Source organism: Myxocyprinus asiaticus, chromosome 35 (assembly GCF_019703515.2).
Source record: "Myxocyprinus asiaticus isolate MX2 ecotype Aquarium Trade chromosome 35, UBuf_Myxa_2, whole genome shotgun sequence".
NCBI classification, from domain to species: Eukaryota; Metazoa; Chordata; class Actinopteri; order Cypriniformes; family Catostomidae; genus Myxocyprinus; species Myxocyprinus asiaticus.
In genome coordinates this window covers 41,985,982-42,005,431 of record NC_059378.1, presented here as the reverse complement: position 1 = coordinate 42,005,431, position 19,450 = coordinate 41,985,982, and the positions used below count along the sequence as shown (strand labels likewise).

The 19,450-nt window shown below is 37.1% G+C and overlaps 1 protein-coding gene across 1 annotated transcript in view; it reads left to right on the top strand.

Annotated features, from left to right (window-relative positions):
- Positions 1-2,572: 2,572 nt before the first annotated feature.
- Positions 2,573-19,450, top strand: part of LOC127426413 (transmembrane channel-like protein 6) — a 29,100-nt gene continuing 12,222 nt past the window's right edge. Inside the window, exons 1-5 of the mRNA XM_051673194.1 lie at positions 2,573-2,596; positions 2,697-2,729; positions 16,073-16,260; positions 16,470-16,614; positions 17,220-17,375. Of these exons, the coding sequence (XP_051529154.1) occupies positions 2,573-2,596; positions 2,697-2,729; positions 16,073-16,260; positions 16,470-16,614; positions 17,220-17,375 (546 nt within the window). The remainder of the gene's footprint in view (positions 2,597-2,696; positions 2,730-16,072; positions 16,261-16,469; positions 16,615-17,219; positions 17,376-19,450) is intronic.

The following is a 19,450-nucleotide window of genomic DNA, read 5'->3' as shown; positions in this document are numbered from 1 at the left end:
CCTTTTAATGTTGACCAAACTGTTCAACAAAGAGTTTTTAGCAATAATGGCCTGATTTATACACCAGTCATCCAGATGACTATTAAAAATGATGCATTATGAATTGTGAATTATGAAATCTATACCAACCCTTTTGATGTTGTAACTGCTAATGCATCTTACATCAGACATTCAAGCTTGAGCAACATAATCTAAACCACAAGACACACACACACACATCCTCTCTGTGGTGTTGAGCATGGTACGGGTGAGAGAGGGTTCTTCCTCCCTTTGCAACTTTAACAATAAACTATGACACAAAGATGGAAAAAATGAGTAAAATTATAGACCACAAAGCTTTCTGCTTTATCTGAGTGTTGGCATTTAAAAAACAGCCGTGCAATACTTCAAAATGCATCTGAATCATCACTGGACTTTTCTCATGTAAACGTTTGACCAGTTAGCTGAAGAGTGGATTTGTCTTATATACAGTAGTATATATATATAAATGTTTATAACCTACTTTTATTTACGCAAAATAGAAAGACAACAGTGTCTCACACTGTGCTCAGAATTACACAGATATCAGTCTGGTGCAAACAAAAGAATATCAATATGAGATTCTCAAATATTTTTCATCAGATTCTTCCTAGAACAATTGTTCTGAGATATTCTTTCATTTAATTTATCCCAAGGAATTTTAGGAGAAACATGTGAGGCAAATTTGATGCATAACACAGTATAAGTCTCCTGAGCAATACTATCATCACACTTAACTGTTGTGAAATAAAGAGTGATTTATATCTTTGATCACTGTGGAAATGATTTAAATGACAGTCTGCTGCTCTGTCAATGTTTAATATAAGTCAGTATTTTATTAGCTCGACCTCTTTGTTTACAAAGATTCAATGGACTCGCAACAATAAATCGGACCATACCATTGTTCAAAGACTGAGGTAATTCCATATGTTTGTGTGTAATTACATTGAATGTTTGTTCAGTCTAACATTGTTCTCCTCAGAAATATATTACATCCATAATGTGATCATTAAAACTAAGAAACAGAAAAGGTAAAACACTCATAAAAGGTGTTTTAAGATTAAGTAAGATTTGATCCCCCCCCGCCGGAAACTCAAATAACTCAGACCTAGTTATGTCACACACGCGGCGTTCTTGTGAACCGGTTCTTTTGAATGATTCAGTAGAGCCGAGTCACTAAAGCGTTCGTAAATCACTCGACTGAAACAACTTAATGTGAAACCACAAACACTACCACATTTGGCACAAATTGTTATAAATTGTGTTATGCTTCTTTAACACTATCTATAACTTAATTAAAAACACATTTGTAAAGCGTAGTATATTATTATTGTACCACAAATAATAATACCAATATCGTCTTCTAAACCTTCATCTGAAATAGTGTACTGTCACCAGGGCTGCATGGAGGTGGTGTTTGGTCCCGGGGCTTATCGTTTTGCTGGGCCCCTGCCAGTCATCAGAGCGCTCAGTGTTGGGTGTAATGCATTACTAAGTAATTAATTACTGTAATTAAATTACCTTTTCACTGAAAAAAGTAAGGGATAACTCTTAATCTTTCAGTAACTGAATTAGTTACTTCTGATGTAATTGTGTTAAATACTGAATAGACCATAGAACAATTCTATATAAAACAATAGTGAATTTAAAATTGAAGTTTAACATCTAATGTTAAAATATATGTTTTCTAATTTAACGCTGCACCTTTAAATTCTTTTGCCAGCTCATGAATAATTAATTTGATTTTATATGATTTATTTGAAAGAATTAAAAGAACAGATTCATGTCTATCCTTGTATTTTTCATCCGGTCGAGGTTGATCAGGGTTTTAGAAAGTAATTAAGTAATAAGTAATGCAATTACATTTCAGACAGAGTAATTAGTACAGTAATGTAATTACACTGTAGAAGATGTAATTAGTAGTTAGTAATTAATTACTTTTTTAGAGTAACTTACCCAACACTGCATGCACTACACGGATGGGTTTAGCCATTGCGCACCCTCTCTGTGTTTACATCAGCATCTCCCACAGAACGTGTTTACATACGCCCTCCAGAGAACGTCGACGAGAAAATACCGCGACTAGGCCCCCCCCCCCCTGCATGAGTTCTGGGCCCCCTTGCTGCCGCGGGCCCTGGGGCTTAAGCCAAGGTAAGCCTGTGCATTAATGCGGCCCTGACTGTCACAGTATTTACTGTGTTTGATGAAGAACGCGCTTCTCGGATGGTAAAACAATACGTTCTTTAGGTGTGCATGCGAGTAGTATGAATATTCCGGGCATACTTCATCTGGTGACATGGGTATTGACCAGTGACTTGAATATATTATGTAAGAACATCAACCGTGAAAATGATCTATATGATCCAGCGTTTTGATTGGTCTCCTCAGTTCCCGAGGGATTGTGGGATGGTGAAGTGTCCAGTCCATGAGCACTTCAGAATCTCGCCAGTTCATCCTGGTGATTCATGAATACTGAGGATTTGCACACACTATTGGGATACTGTTTTTGGCATACTATATGGGAGGGAAGTATGGATATTCGGACGTAGCATATATGAGCGACGACTCAAATGAAGAGGTGAAACGTTGTATGAACCGGTTCATTTACATCGGAACTGACCGAACGAACCGATTCGCTGAAGTGATTCGGACTTGTATACACTTCACAGTTCGTGTAGATACAAAGTTTCCGTGTGCACTTGAGCGGCGCGGTGAGTAACGGAGTATTAATCGCGTTTATATGAGCGATATAAGAAAAGAAAAACGAGCGATTTGAAGTTTATATGAGTTATGTGAGAACAGAAGAGGAAGAATCAGGTGCGTTTTAACTCGCTGCTGTTTGAGTCATTTGGGCAGGTGTGGAGAGAGTAACTCGATCTGATTTCTGTGAGATCATAATTATATGTTTAGTGTTCACAGTTACTGTTAAAAGTTAGTACCATGGTACAGGGATGGTAAAACTCTGAGTCAAGTCCTGTTTATTTGTATAGTGCTTTAGGCAATACATATGGTTATTTTTAAGCAGCTTTACAGAAAATCATATTCTAATATATGTAGTCTAATAAATGTTAGTTCCCTCTGGTTATACAGCATGAACACAATGAACATATCAGTTAGCTATGTGCAATGCAAGTCATGCATTTATTGAGTAAACTGAGTGTTTTTTGTTTTTTTTTTTGTTTTTGTAGGCAATGTTTAAAAGCAGTCATTTATTACCCATGTTTTCCATTTTAGAAGGATAAAGTGATGCTGACAGTGTCTGTGAATGATTACCATATTCATATGTACTGTGGTATAGACCTGATACTGGAAGGCATTTGAAAGAAAACAATAGGAACAGCATATTAGATGTTCAGAAACCTGGTATTGCTGTAGTTCATGTCCAAAAACATCATGGTAGCACCACAGTAAAAAAGAAAAACAATGGCAAAAAAACAAAACAAACATGATACTTTTTGGTTCTTTGTGTGAAATCTGGTGTTGGTGCAACAAAGTCATTGTGAAAGACAACAAATGACCAGAATTGAAATAATCTCAGATATGAAGCGATTAGACTGTTTTGGTTTGATTGAATCTTGTCAGCAGATATTTATAGAGTCTTGTCATACATTTGTGCTCAAAAGTTTGCATACCCTGGCAGAAATTGTGAAATGTTGGCACTGATTTTGAAAATATGACTGATCATGCAAAAAAAAGTATTTTATTTAAGGATAGTGACCATATGAAGCCATTTAGTATCACATAGTTGTTTGGCTCCTTTTTAAATTGCAATTAGTGTCTGTGTATAAATAGTCAATGAGTTTGTTAGCTTTCACGTGGATGCACTGAGCAGGCTAGATACTGAGCCATGGGGAGCAGAAAAGAACTGTCAAAAGACCTGCGTAACAAGGTAATGGAACTTTATAAAGATGGAAAAGGATATAAAAGATATCCAAAGCCTTGAAAATGCCAGTCAGTACTGTTCAATCACTTATTAAGAAGTGGAAAATTCGGGGATCTCTTGATACCAAGCCAAGGTCAGGTAGACCAAGAAAGATTTCAGCCACAACTGCCAGAAGAATTGTTCAGGATACAAAGAAAAACCCACAGGTAACCTCAGGAGAAATACAGGCTGCTCTGGAAAAAGACAGTGTGGTTGTTTCAAGGAGCACAATACTTGTTGATCCCTCTCCAAACATAGCGCTTATGGTTGTGACCATAAAGCTCTATTTTGGTCTCGTCACTCCAAATTACAGTGTGCCAGAAGCTGTGGGGCGTGTCAAGGTGTTGTCGGGCATATTGTAACCGGGCTTTTTTGTGGCATTGGCGCAGTAAAGGCTTCTTTCTGGCAACTTGACCATGCAGCTCATTTGGATATCTTTTTATATCCTTTTGATCAGGGCCATTTGGGTGATTTCTGTTATCATTATGATTTTTTATAAGTTTTTTTGCATGATCAGTCATATTTTCAAAATCAATGCTAAAATTTCACAATTTTTGCCAGGGTATGCAAACTTTTGAGCACAACTGTATGTTGTGTGATATGATGCTAAACAGGAACAGCACCTTTTTAGGAGGATTTCTGAGAAGATGTGAACAGATTCTGTTGAATAGTTTAGGGTTGTCTTGAAATCGTATTGTTCATTCAGACTCACTCTGATCTCAGTGAAATTGGAAACAGTAGTTTGACTTTTCTTTAGCGGTTCTTACAGCGATTATCCTTAATAAGCCGACAAAGTGTTTGTGGTTATGTAAACACATAAAACGCCATTCCTTTATCAGTGTAAGGTCATAAACAGCTTAAAAAGAAACAAATGGACACAGGTAGATTTTAGAGGTAGACCGATATAATGGTTTTAAGAATTGATCGGTGGTGATAGTTGTTTTTTGGAACTATCGGTTAACGGCAAAAATCTATACAATCTATATAGTTTTTTTTATTCCTCATAACTAAACATCATCTGATGAAATATATATATATATAGAAAACTCTTCATCTGGTGAATATATAGGCTATAAAAAGGTTAATTTGTTAAATACTTACATATAGAGCATTGTTATAGAGCCAAGTCTACATCATTTCAAAATAAGAGTCCCCAGTGTATTTTGGGCTTGTTTATAGTTAAAAGTCCAGTGTTATGCACCAAATCTTCATTTTTCTGGTTATTATTGGTATTGTGGTCGCACAATGAAATTTTGGGATTTTCTATAAATCGATTTTAAAAACTATCAGGCGATTAATCTGTTATCTGCCTTTTTTCACAACCTTAGTTATTGGCATAAAATCCACTATCTGTCGACCTCTAGTAGATTTTTGCCAATTACACCTATTTTGCGTTGTGTTATGTGCATTTGATGTCAGAAGCAGAGAATAACTTGATTATTTCAAATCTCACATAAAAGCGGATTTCTTGCTTTGTCCGATTTTTTTTTTTTTTTTAAATAAGCTGATTTTTGGGAGTTATCAGCATATTGGTGTACATGCAAACGGGCTCAATGTTTGTGCGAACGCAATTACTTTCTGGTTTCAATGGGGGATCTGAACCCGGGTCTTACACACTTCCGCTTGTGCCACAGGGGAAGGAAAACGCGCTTGAGTCGGAAACATATGGCCGACTTTGAGGTACCGGAACTCTCGGAAACATCAAGCCAACTTCCTGTGTGATCATGTTGGTTCATTACTGCACTTTTACTTCTCAGGATCATGTGAACTGGATCAGTATTTCAGGAGAAACATTTTTCTTATTTTTTTATTTCAGTGTAACATGACCGTACACGACTGGATCGTTCGTTGCTTTTGTTCACGTTCCAGATGTGCAAACATGCCCAGAATTCAGTGTAATCTGATCTCTCGACTACATAACGTTCCAGTTGTACTGTCAGTTTTCAGTTCTCTTGTCTTATATAAGGAGCCTATCCCTATTGTGGACATGTTCCAAATGACATTTTACCCCCTGTAGGGTCGTATCCCTTCACAACAGCTCTGAGACTCAAAAGCAGGATGTCACAAAAAAAATCTCCCTGCAGGAAACTACTGTCTCACACACACTCTCACACACATACACACTCACATACACATACACACACACATACTCACACACACACACACTCACAGACATACACTCACATTCACACATACACATACACACACACACTCACATACACACTCACACACACTCACACTCACACACATACACACTCATACACACACTCACATACACTCACATTCACACACACAAACAAACACACACTCACATACACACTCACACACACTCACATACACACACTCACATTCACACACACAAACACACACACTCATATACACACTCACACACACACTCACACACACACACACACACACACACACACACTCACATACACACACACACAAACACACACACACACATACACACACACTCACATACACACTCACACACACACATACACACTCACACACACACACACACACACACACACACATAGTTCCTTCTCATTGTTGTCAGTACAGTGAGACAACAGAATTGTTCTTAGAAAACATCTTTTCAGTTTTTCCACGTGAAATTCATGTCTATAATTCTTAAAGTCAGCATAATACAGTGCTCGCAACCCTTTTTCCGTAATGTGATGCACTGATGAGCCAAAACATTATGACCACCTGCCTAATATGCTGTTGGTCCTCTATGTACCGCCAAAACAGTGCCGACCCGCCGAGGCGTGGACTCTACAAGACCCCTGTGGACCGGGGTCATCATGGGCACTCTGACCGGTCTGTGGCTACGCAGCCCCATACACAGCATATGTGTTGTGACACATTCCTCCCTAACATTTTAACATTTCAAAGTGTTTTTCATGACTGTGGGAACCTTGAATCAGTGAACTAATCCAAATATTACAACATTGTAGTAACATCATCTGAATACATTCAGTGTCCTCAAGACCACATATACAAATAAAGAAAAGAGAAAAACAATAACTTGCATGTTTTGTGCACGTCAAGTCCTTAACTAAATAATAATAGCAGTTAAATAGTACTATTTTATCTTATAGAGAATAATGGCAATGAAAGTATTTTATTTCATTTGCGGCTATATCGATAGTTTGAGTGCATTTGACTCGAGACAAAAGCGTTGCGAGCTGACATTTGCGCATGTGATTCTCAGTGTCCGTCCTTAGGTGAGATCACACACGAGGTGCTTGAAAGCTGCTCAGAAAAAGTTTCAATGAGAATGGACGCGGTCCCGTGAAGGGCGATGGAAGAGTGCAGTGCTCGTCTGTGAAGGAAAAGCTGTGAGAAGACAAAATTTCAGTAGTCGATACCAATACCAATGAAAATTCACGGTTTTCAATTTCGATACCACAGCAAAAATATGCTAATATGGTAATGTGCTATTGAACACATTCCTTTAGCCTATTTAAAGTTCAATTTCAATGCAAATAAGAAATTAAAATTAATGCATGTTTTCTTCGTGTTTCTTAATTAAGAAAGCATTGCTGAAGTGATTATAAGTAGGACACTACTGAAATCAGTTTTTTTCGTTTTTCCTTTTTTTTTTCTTGTTTTTATTTAAAGTTAATTTTCTAGAATTCCATGTTTTAAAGTTTAATATAATTTCATCATCCAAATGGTGTCTAATCAAATTAATTCTTAAAACTTTTAAAAACATTTGACAGGTAAAAAATAGAACAACTATTTTTCAACACACCATTGCATTTTTTAACAAACTTTTATTCAAAATAACAGCACTCTTGCTTGTGATATATTGCTTAATTTGTATTATTATTATCATTATTATTATTACCGTGAATACTACATTTTACTATACAGTTGTAATATGTTTCTGTTGCAATTTCTTTCATCTCAGGCAGAGGTGATTCTAGGGACTCGGGGGGCCCTAGACAAAATAAAAATAAAATGCGGCCCTTTAAGAGATGATTCAGGTGTCTAGATCAGTGATGCTGGACAGTCCTGGCAGGGTGTGTCAAATATGGCAGTCTGTGGCATCCTTTTACTTGTGCAAATTGCATTCAGCAGCGATGTGCCGTTGCCTGAACTGCGTAATTTAATTAATAAATAGGCCGCTAAACCAGTGCAGAGAGTGTGTGCAAAAAAAAAAAAAAAAAAACGCCGCTTTTTTCCGGGTGCAATTCATTCTTAGTAAATCTGCTCCGAATGATGACAACAATCTTTTCGAAAGAAATTTGAAGTAAACATGAGAATCCATAAAATTGTCTCTAAATGCACACATATTTGAACTACAACTTCTAATGGACGTTGTTTGCTAAAGCCTCGCAATGACAAAAAGAGGTGAGGTCACTTTAATGGGCATATGTGTCTTTATTACGTGTTTATGTTCATAACTCTCGTTTTGATTTTGCATGTCAGATGTGTACTCCTGATATAAATTAAGGAGTTACTCTCACTGTAACATTTCTATCATAAAACAGTGGTGAAATATCAAAGCTGGAGATTACACCTTTCTAATGATGTAGCTATATTTTGTCGTGATTAAATAATAATTGTATGGAGTATAACATGCTGTGACTGTAAACAGTAGCCTACCCATCGTGACTTGCGCAGCTGCTGGCAATGTTTTCGTGAGAAGAGATAGTTCAGTAAATATTACAGATTCTGTAACAGTCAGCACAGTCATGCTTCTTTTCCTCCTCTTTCTTTGTTCCTCTTCTGACTCCCAGATTGGTACGTCAGACGTCCTCTTCATGATGCCAGCATCCCTGTCATACTTGAATTTGATTGTAGCTAAAGGGATGGGGCCCCCTAGGGGGTTTTCAAAAATGTAATTCTAGTCTACTAAGTATTGCCATTCATTGGTTTCAAGTTTTGTTGCTGTGAACTACTGTAATTGCTGCCCGCGGGGGGCCCTCCCAGCGTGGGGCCCCAGGCGATTTCTTGCCTTGCCTGTCCCATAGCTCCGCCTCTGATCTCAGGCTTCTAGCTTTTATTTTGAATTTTGTAACGTGTCGTTTGACGGAAGCTTCACTTTCTTCGAACAGATAAACAGTTCGCTACATGGCCCAGTGTGATCGTTAAAGCGCAAATGCTGTGATTTAATTATATAAATATATAGTCTAAATATGTGCTTCACAGTGGATTAGTGCTCTGCTTTGTCATTTAATACAACGCGATTGATTTTCAGTGTCAGTGGAGTTCCCTGTGTATGAGCGGTCTACTTCATACATTAATTTAAAGCTCACGTAGCTCACGTCATACAGATTAAGATTGCATTATTTCGCAGTTTAATAATCACACTAGGACATATCATGATTTTAATTTGATTCTTTGTGCATTTCAGCATGTGAGCAATTGAAAGCAGTCGTGTGTCAGTCAGTCATGTTCGGTACTCCTGGTACTGCACAAACTCTGGTATCGTAACATCTTTTTTATTTTAGTACCAACTTGGTAATGAAGTACAGGTACTTTTTTTGCAATTAACATTTTTTTATTGATTCATATGTACACAACAAAGAAAAATCCAACACATATACAACAAATCAACATTTCACATTCAAACCCCACTAATATCCCTCCCCATTCACCAACCCCACCCTGACCCCCAACGAACACCCCTGTGGTCCCCAATAAAAAAATAAAATAAATAAAAAACAGAAAACAAAAAAGAAAATCTAATAAACATACATAATTAAACTAAACTACACTCTCCACATCCCCTCCCTGAGAGTCCCCCAAAAATGCTAAATAATTGCCCCATTTCTTAACAAATAATTCCCAAAACCCCAGCCTTCTACTTACCACCTCCTCGAAAGCAGCCACCCTCCCCATCTCCACACACCACTCCAAAAATGAGGGCACTCCATCCAAGTTCCATCCCCTTTAAATAATTTGCCTGCAATCATGACACTGGTCAGAACCCAATTTTTATGTGATTATCCCCCAAATTTGTGATCGCCCATCACCCAAAATAGTCTGGGACAAAGTAAAATTTGAGTGCTCAAAACGTCACACATACAACTCTGAACTTTCAACCAAAATTCTTGGATCTTACCCCACCCCCAAAAAATGGGTTGTGTCCCCATCTTCTAATTGGCATCTCCAGCAGGTGGGTGTGTCTTTAAGACCAAGCCTATACAATCTAGAGGTGGTCCAATATAATCGATGTAAAATCTTTAATTGCATAAGGCACACCCTTGCATCTCTAGATACAGACTTGACGTTTTTTAGAATCCTAGCCCACACCCCCTCCTCCAATATCAAGTTTAAATCTTCCTCCCATAATCTCTTGAGAGAAGTTAAAGCTCTGTCCCCCAGACTCTGAATTAGCAGGGAGTAATACACTGATGCCTCATGACCTTTTCCAAAAGCAGTAATCACCTCTCCCAGAGTATCTGCCGCAAAATAGTACAGAGCAGGTGGCGGAAGCTGAGGGAAAGGTAGAAAAAGACTCTCTCTGTTTTATATATCTAGCCAAAAGCTTCCCTGCTTTGTCCCCCGACTCAAAATATGACTGTCTTGCCCTGAATAGCCAAAACTCCACCTTCTGTGACAAAATAGTATTATATCTGTATTTCAATCGAGTCAATTCTCTGAGGCCATCAGATAACATTCGGTGCTTCAGCTCTGCCTCTGCACTTTTAATGTTCCCTTCCAACTCCACAAGTTCTTGTGCTTTGGATTTTTTGATGAATGAGGCATACTGTATGATCTGACCCCTAAGAACCACTTTAAGTGCCTCCCAAGCCACACCCACAGAGGATACTGAGGACCAGTTGGTCTCCATATAAACATTGATTTCAGTCTTTAACATTTGTTGGAAATCAGGATTTTGCAAAAGGGATACATTAAGGCACAAACTATATGATTTCTTTTTCTCTGTATGTGGCAATATCTCTAAACTCACCAGAGCGTGATCTGAGACTAAGATGTTTCCAATTGAGCAATCAACAACAGATGAAATGAGGGACTTAGATATAATAAAAAAAAAATCTGTTCTAGAATAAATCTTATGGACTGATGAATAAAAAGTATAGTCCCTACCAGATGGGTTCAAAAGTCTCCAAATATCTGTAAGATTAAGATTTTTACACATCCTGCGAAGTGTCACTGTTGCTCTAGGGGGTTTACACACTTTTGCTTCACTATGATCAAGAACTGAGTCCATCAAAAGATTAAAGTCTCCTCCCAATATTATATCATGAGGGGTGCCAGCGGCTTTGACAACACTAGCTGTGAGGGTGTGTGCTCTGAAAGCCATGCTGCACATCAATGGTGGGGGCCTGGGTAGCTCAGTGGTAAAGACGCTGGTTACCACCCCTGGAGTTCGCTAGTTTGAATCCAGGGTGTGCTGGGTGACTTAGCCAGGTCTCCTAAGCAGCCAAATTGGCCCGGTTGCTAGGGAGGGTAGAGTCACATGGGGTAACCTCCTCGTGGTCTCTATAATGTGGTTCTCTCTCTCGGTGGGGCTCATGGTGAGTTGTGCGTGGATGCCACGGTGGAAGGTGTGAAGCCTCCACACGCGCTATGTCTCGCTATGTCCAAGAAGCCACGTGATAAGATGCGCGGATTGACGGTGAAAGCTGAGATTCATCCTCAGCCACCCGGATTGAGGCGAGTCACTACACCACCATGAGGACCTAAAGCACATTGGAAATTGGGCATTCCAAATTGGGAGAAAAAGGGGAGAAAATACCCCCCCCCTCCCCAAATTAAAAAAAAAAAATAAAGCGTCAATGTACACCTGTGTCAGATGTCTCACTTTGGTTGCGTCACGTCATAAACATAACATTTTTAGGTCCTTGTGTCAAGTTAAACGAAGATTTATACTTAGAAAAACACGTCTTGAGATCCCTGTGTTCTGACTGCGCTCCATCAAGCTGTATTTGAACGCAAGAACGTGTTCTCATCTTGTGCTGTCTGCTGTCGGTGAGTGTGGTTTGTTCTCTGTATAAGATGTGTGTTGTCTATACAGCTGGAGTTTCACTTACTGCCCCCTGGAGAAAACAGGTGGAACTACAAGCTTCAATTACGGTTTGGGGACATACATTTTTGCGATCACATTCAGAAAAGTGTGACTGAAGTGTCCAAACACTCTTTGAGGCCGCTGTATACTTGTGTGAGCTGAAACAGATGAAAAATGATCCACTGCGCTTCTAGCAGGAGTTTGTGTTGGACTGATAATGTGATTTCCAAACGAGAGTGTACCAGTGGTGTGTACTGTGATGGTGTTTCGGAGGGTTTGACGTCTGATCCAGTTTCAAATGTCTTCTGACCACAAATTGCTGCAGCTGATGATGTGATGCATCGTTCAGTGCCAGGAAAACAAGCATGTTCCTCCACCCACTGATATATTTGCTCAACACTTCACACACAAACTCTCTCTAGTTCTCCTTTATCTTTAGTCAGCTCTAGATTTGCACTAATGTTTCAATAGTGTGCTGGAGAACACTAGATATGTGAACACATTCTAATGTAAAGATCTGACACATTTTAAAATGGTACTTTTGGCTGTATCTTAAACAACATTTCTCTCTGTCTCACAGATCCAAATTTACATGTTTGTGTCTTTGCATCTGTTGTTCTGAGTATCTGAGTATTGTGTTCTGTCTTTGTTCAAATAATTTATTCAGTATGTCTGTTTCTCTTCCGTTTTATAATGATCGCAGCTGGTTTTCCTGTAGTCACATGTGTTTGTGCTGTTGGCACAGATGTTCTGCATAAACAACATGTAAACTTGCTGATTTAACTTGCTCCTTTGTTTTATGACACTTTTTTCAATGTTCAAATTAAGTTAATTGGTACCATATGGAGGGCCATTTTAGTCAAAATTAAATAAAGAAATAGTTCACCCAAAAATTATATTTATATATTGTCAATGACCTTTAATCCATGTCTTCTGAAGTGATATGATTGTTTTTTTTAGTGAGAAATGGACCAACATTTAAGTCATTTTACACTGTATGGTCAAAAACACTTCCTAAATCCATCCAAAAACTCTCAACACATTGGAGACGACATAAGGGTGAGTAAATGATGAGAGAATTATCAGTTTTAGGCAAACTATTACTTTAAATAAATATTTAGGTAAGTCATTAAATACATAATAAAATCGGTAAAACTATAAAATCCTTAAATGAATCATTCAATCACAAAATAAAACAATAAATGACCCTTGTATTTCATTTTAGCGCTAGTTTGTGAAAATAAAAATGAAGACATGAAGCTCATGCTTAAATGGAAAATCAACCCAAAGATGATGATTAAATGAAAATGGATGCAAACTAGTGCTAAAATGAAATACAAGGCACATTTATTGTTTTATTTTGTGATTTAATTTAGAGTAATTTGACTCTCCGTAGGCCTGTTTCGTTCTTCTCAACGCGACACAGTACCAAAATGGTTTATAGAACAAAACGTAACGAAAATGTACTTGGTAAAACATTAAAATGTATTAATATTAAAGTTTTTGGTTTGGCTGGGTAAAAATATTGATGTTTATCTTCATTTGAATGATCCTGATATTAATTTCTTAAAATCACAAGATTGATCTTTTACGTTTACTTTAAAGGTTTACTTTTGTTATTTTTTTAAATGAATATTTTATGAATGTATCAGGTAGGGCTGGGTATTGATACAGATTTCCTGATTCGATTTGATTCCGATGCACAAGCTCTCGATTACGAATTCGATTTGATATTGATTCATATGGGTATATTTCAGTTATAATATTCATTTTGCTTACATATAAAAGAAATTCCCAGCTAATGCTGTTAATTATACAGGGGGCCTTTGAACTACACTGTAAAAAGGGATTTGTGTGTCAAGTAAATTTGATAAAAAAAATACAAATAAAAATAAGTTGAAGTTTATAAATATTACAGATATTTCATTTTTGAAATTATGGCTCAGCATTGTACAAATGTTTTTTTTTTTTTTTTTGGGTACATTTAACTAAGAAATTTAAGAGAGAATACAACCTAATTATTAGTGGTGTAATTATTTTGTGGTGTGATTTACGGGCAACAATTCTTTGATATACTTCTATATTAATTTTTTTTTTTTTTTTTTTTTTTTACAGATATTTAGCCTCTTTTTAATGTTCGATGACTAGTTGTATTTTTTGTTCCGTCGTCTTTTCTATTCTTTTTTTTTGTTGTTTTTCTTATTTGGGTCATTCTCAAAAAAAATTGACCTTCCAACTAACAAAATATTGAAATTTTAAATTCAGTTAAGTTTTTGCTCATAAAAGCTGAGGGTAAACATTTTTTTAACATCTTGACATTATTTTTATTCATAAAGAATAGCTTCACTGTCGTTCATTTTTTATTCTTTTATTTTGTTTCATGAATGAAGGCTTGTAACACCAGTGACAAATTCTCTTAAAAGATTTATTAAGAAAACAAAAACACAACAATTATTCACATGAACATTAAACAATGTAACACCAATTACATATTTAAATGAACCATATGAAAAAATATTTTTCAATATGAAAATTAAGGGGACATGTGTTTTTCTGGCAATTGCCAGATTCAAATATATTTTCAAAAATATGTGTAAAACAATATACAGCTCTGGAACAAATGAAGAGAGCACTGCAAAATGATCAGTTTCTCTGGATTTACTGTTTATAGGTATGTGTTGAGTAAAATGAACATGTTTGTTTTATTCTATAAAGTACTGACAACATTTCTCCCAAATTCCACATAAAAATATTGTCATTTAGAGCATTTATTTGCAGAAAATGACAACTGGTCAAAATAACACAAAAGATGCAGTGTTTTCAGACCTTGAATAATGCGAAGAAAACAAGTTCATATTCATTTATAAACAACACTTAACTTAGAGTTCAGAAATCAGTATTTGCTGGAATAACCCTGATTTTCAGTCACAGCTTTCATGCGTCCTTCACAAAGACGAATCTGCTCGATTCCAGCCTTGCTGAAGCACCCCCAGATCATCACCGATCCTCCACCCGGTCATCTAATGGTTAGACGGAGACCTGGAGAGTCCTTCAAGCCACAGTGTCTCGCACCCACTGTGAAATTTGGTGGAGGATCGGTGATGATCTGGGGGTGCTTCAGTAACATGATCAAGACCCTGTCATGGCCAGCCCAATCTCCAGACCTGAACCCCATTGAAAACCTCTGGAATGTGATCAAGAGGAAGATGGATGTTCACATGCCATCAAACAAAGCCGAGCTGCTTGAATTTTTGCGGCAGGAGTGGCATAAAGTCACCCAACAGCAATGTGAAAGACTGGTAGAGAGCATGCCAAGATGCATGAAAGCTGTGATTGAAAATCAGGGTTATTCCACTAAATATTGATTTCTGAACTCTTCTTAAGTTAAACATTGTGTTTATAAATGAATATGAACTTGTTTTCTTTGCATTATTGGAGGTCTGAAAACACTGCATCTTTTGTGTTATTTTGACCAGTTGTCATTTTCTGCAAATAAATGCTCTAAATGACAATATTTTTATGTGGAATTTGGGAGAAATGTTGTCAGTACTTTATAGAATAAAACAAACATGTTCATTTTACTCAAACACATACCTATAAACAGTAAATCCAGAGAAACTGATCATTTTGCAGTGGTCTCTTCATTTGTTCCAGAGCTGTAGTCAAATCATTTCATATCATTTAATAAAAGGTCAGGTTATACAATGATGCCTTTTAAATCTTTTTCATGACTTAAATGTCAAGGCACATGTTTGTCACCATATTTGATAATGACCCATTTGTCTTTGGAGATTTTATTTTTATGAATTACATTTTTTTTTTTCTATTTTTTTTTATTGTGTTGTGTGTGTGTGTGTGTGTGTGTGTGTGTGTGTGTATGTATATATATATATATATATATATATATATATATATATATATATATATATATATATATATATTATTATTATTTTTTTTAACTTTATTTAAATACTTATTCAAATATTTTCTTAAAAAATACTTAATTGCAAATTCAGATCATCATGTTTGATTCCAGCTGATTCAAGAATTGGTTAAACTGATTTATTGTAAAGAACTGGTTTAAATGAGTGATTCATTCATGAATCCCTGACTGTCTGTCTGACTGTCTGTCTGTCTCTCAGGGTTATTTTTCGCACTCTCTGCTGTATTACGGTTATTATAGTAACTACACGCTTCAGACAGAGCTTAGCTGCTCTGAATCAGTGAACAGGACGTCCTGTAGTTCTGCTCTGTCATATAACATGCCTCTGGTTTACTTCTTCACCATCGGTGTGGCGTTCTTCATCACCTGCATCATCCTCGTCTACAGGTGAGTCTTCCTCAGCTGGGACGCTCAATCAGTCAATGAGGGATTTTAAAGAGCCCATGAAATGTTTTGAGGAACACAACAAAATCATGTTCCAACTGTAACTAATCTCTGACAAACCTGATTTAAATCCTGAATGAGAGCAAAAACAGATTGTGCCTTTGTCAACTAAACTCTTCCTTAAACTTTATTGATGTGTTTGTGACTTCCAGCATGTCCAAGTCATTTGGTCAGAGTTTTCGTATCGATAAGTCTAAAGGACTTTTGGCCATTAAAGTTTTCAGCTCTTGGGACTTTAAAGTCAGTAAGAAATCTTCAGTCAGACTCCAGCGGGAAAACATCGGCACACAACTCAAAGTAAGAACACACACATACATGTGTATGTAATATATTAATGATGATATAACAATATATCAGCCAGACCGAAACATTTACTGACATTTGGAGGGCGAATAACTGTGAAGAAGTCTATCAACGTCCTTATTTACCATTTCTTTTTTTAAATATTTGTTAAAACTTGAAAATAAGGTTCTGTTTGTTAATGTCAGTTAATGCATTAGATATCAATAGAGTTTTTACAGCATTTATTAATCAAAATCACATTTAAAACCTCTTCAGCTCTGCGGACCCACTGGTATTGTGGATCTGTATATTGTGATGAAAGGTGATAGAGGAAAACTTTGTTTTTCTAGTACTCGCTGTCATCTAGTGGAATAAAATAAGACTTTATGGAGGAAGATAGAGTGAACAGAACCAGAATTGCATGATTACAAAGTTAGGACAACAACAACAAAAAATGTAAGATCAAAGTTTTTATTGAGGGTTACCCTTCAGAAGCCAAATGACAGATAATTACATATATCTCACAAGCCAAAATAATAACAATTTACACAAATCATTCTGTTGAAAAGTTTACATCCCCTTGATTTCTTCAAAGGATGTTCTATTATCTGTGTGTGTAGGAGCTGGTGGCGGAAGTGAACCGTCTGGAGTTGAAGTTTCCTGTCCTCCAGCGATTATTCCGGCTGTTTATTCACATGTTGGCATGGCTTATGTGTCTGGGCAGCACGCTGGCATGTGTGCTCGCTGTGTATTACTTCTCTGAACACATGCACAAGGTACGAGACACACTAAACATCATTAATATACTGCCTGTTCTCTCCAGGGCCAGGTGCTATGATGGTAAATACTGTCCAACTGTGTCGAACAAGTGGAACTTGTCTAGTCAACAAGAGTTGATGATTGGTTAAAACTAATCGCGCGTGCCAGCGTAATGCTAAAGTTGTTAGTTTAAAGCCAATTAAAGCTATTTCCTAGCTTTAGTAGTGTAGTAGTAATCCTAGCGATCACGTAGTGCTGATGAATGAAAACACTGACTGACGCTGACTCACTTCACGTGACCAACTGGCTCATATTACACACAAAAATGGTCTTTTGCCTCCGCCTACTGGAAAAAATATGTTATGTCACAAAATTAAAGGTAAAGAGACACATATAGCTCTTAACACATCTGCACTGCTCTTACACTTTAGTTTGAATGGCACGAACACAAGCATCGTGATACACACAGTGAAGCGTCAGAGTTTGTGTGAGACCATCAGTACTCATGGAACATCTCATACAGATCAGATTCTAGGACCGTAACTAACTGTTGTATATATTTATATAATTTTAAATTAGATTTTAACGCATGTGGTTAATTAAAGTTTATCGTGTACATTTTTTTATCCCGATTAACACATTTAACGTTAATACTGCATAAACACTGGTGTGAAGGGCAGAACCTTTGTAATGTGTCCACCCGGAGTCATTACACTGACGCACACGTCACAAACAGACACACAACAGCGCCAGAGCCCTTCTACCAATGGGAGACTACAAGCTTAGTATAAAACAGCAAAACGCAGCGGTCCCATAGACATTATATGAGCGGTACTGTAGTAACACGCTAGTTGACCGTTACGCTCTCTCCTATGATCGATGGAGATTGTTATCTCAATAAATAAAAGAATCTCTGACAGCGCTTCCCTGTCAGTGATAAAATGATGGAGAAAGAAGCTCTTAGCACAATTTGATGTATAAACAAGCCCACATGGGACTTGTAAGGTGCATTTAAATTACCACAGAAGCACGTCAAGTCCTAACTGTTATAACCAAAATGCAGAATGAGACGTTTTTGTATGCAAGTGCTTTTCATGTGGAGTTTCAAAGCAGCGTTTGACGCTGGTGTTGACTCTCTGACACGAATCATGAATGCAGCTTCACGATTGCTGTAACAAAGCAGATCGCCACAGTCTACTGGCTGATTAATATTGTGGAGAGTTTAAGAGATTTTTTTTCCCATTGCAATATTGCAGCCTATGGGGAAACTAGTTCTTATTAGTCAAACTCACACTTAAGGTGGTTTTACATGGGACGCGGTGGGCGGCAGGCTTTGCTTGTGATCTTGCCGCCTCTCATGTACACAGGCGTTTTCCATTTACAGGAGAGGCATTGCGAAGTGTGCCAGCGCAAGCGCACTGATGCCCCCCACTGTTTCAGTTCAAACAATGCTAGTGAGCGCTAAGATGCTCTAAATATTGTATTCCATGTCTCAGGTGAGTTTACTTTAACAAGTGGTTAAAGAAATAGACTTTGATATGTTATCTTGTTATTGGCAAATTCATATACATTCTATAAATACTTTAAATAACATATCAATAATAATCACATGAAGTGCTACATTTAAGTTTGTGTTATAAAGTTCAGGAAATCTGCCACAGCAAGTACTATGTTCTCCTCCATGATATTTTTGACTATGTAAAAGCTTAATGCCATTTGATTTGTTGTGACTGCCACGTCCGTTTTGCCTCCTGCCGCCTTTCTCTCATTGACAATGAATAGGGAGCACGCGGTGACCGCATCCTGTGTAAAACCGCCTTTAGACTTTGGGAAACGTTTAATGTCACTTGAATTGGTGCTATTTTAGTGCATTTCTAAATGTATATTGTGGAAGGCTTTGTTTGGATAATGTTAATAAAGCATTATATTGTTATATATTGTTTTCTTTCCTAAGATGGAAATAAATGAATTTTGACAAGAAAATAAGTGTATATAGTGTCAAATTTCAGCACTTTCAAAATCTGCGATTAATTGCGATGAACTACAAAAAAATTATGTGATTAATCGATATTGAAAATTTTAATCGACTGAC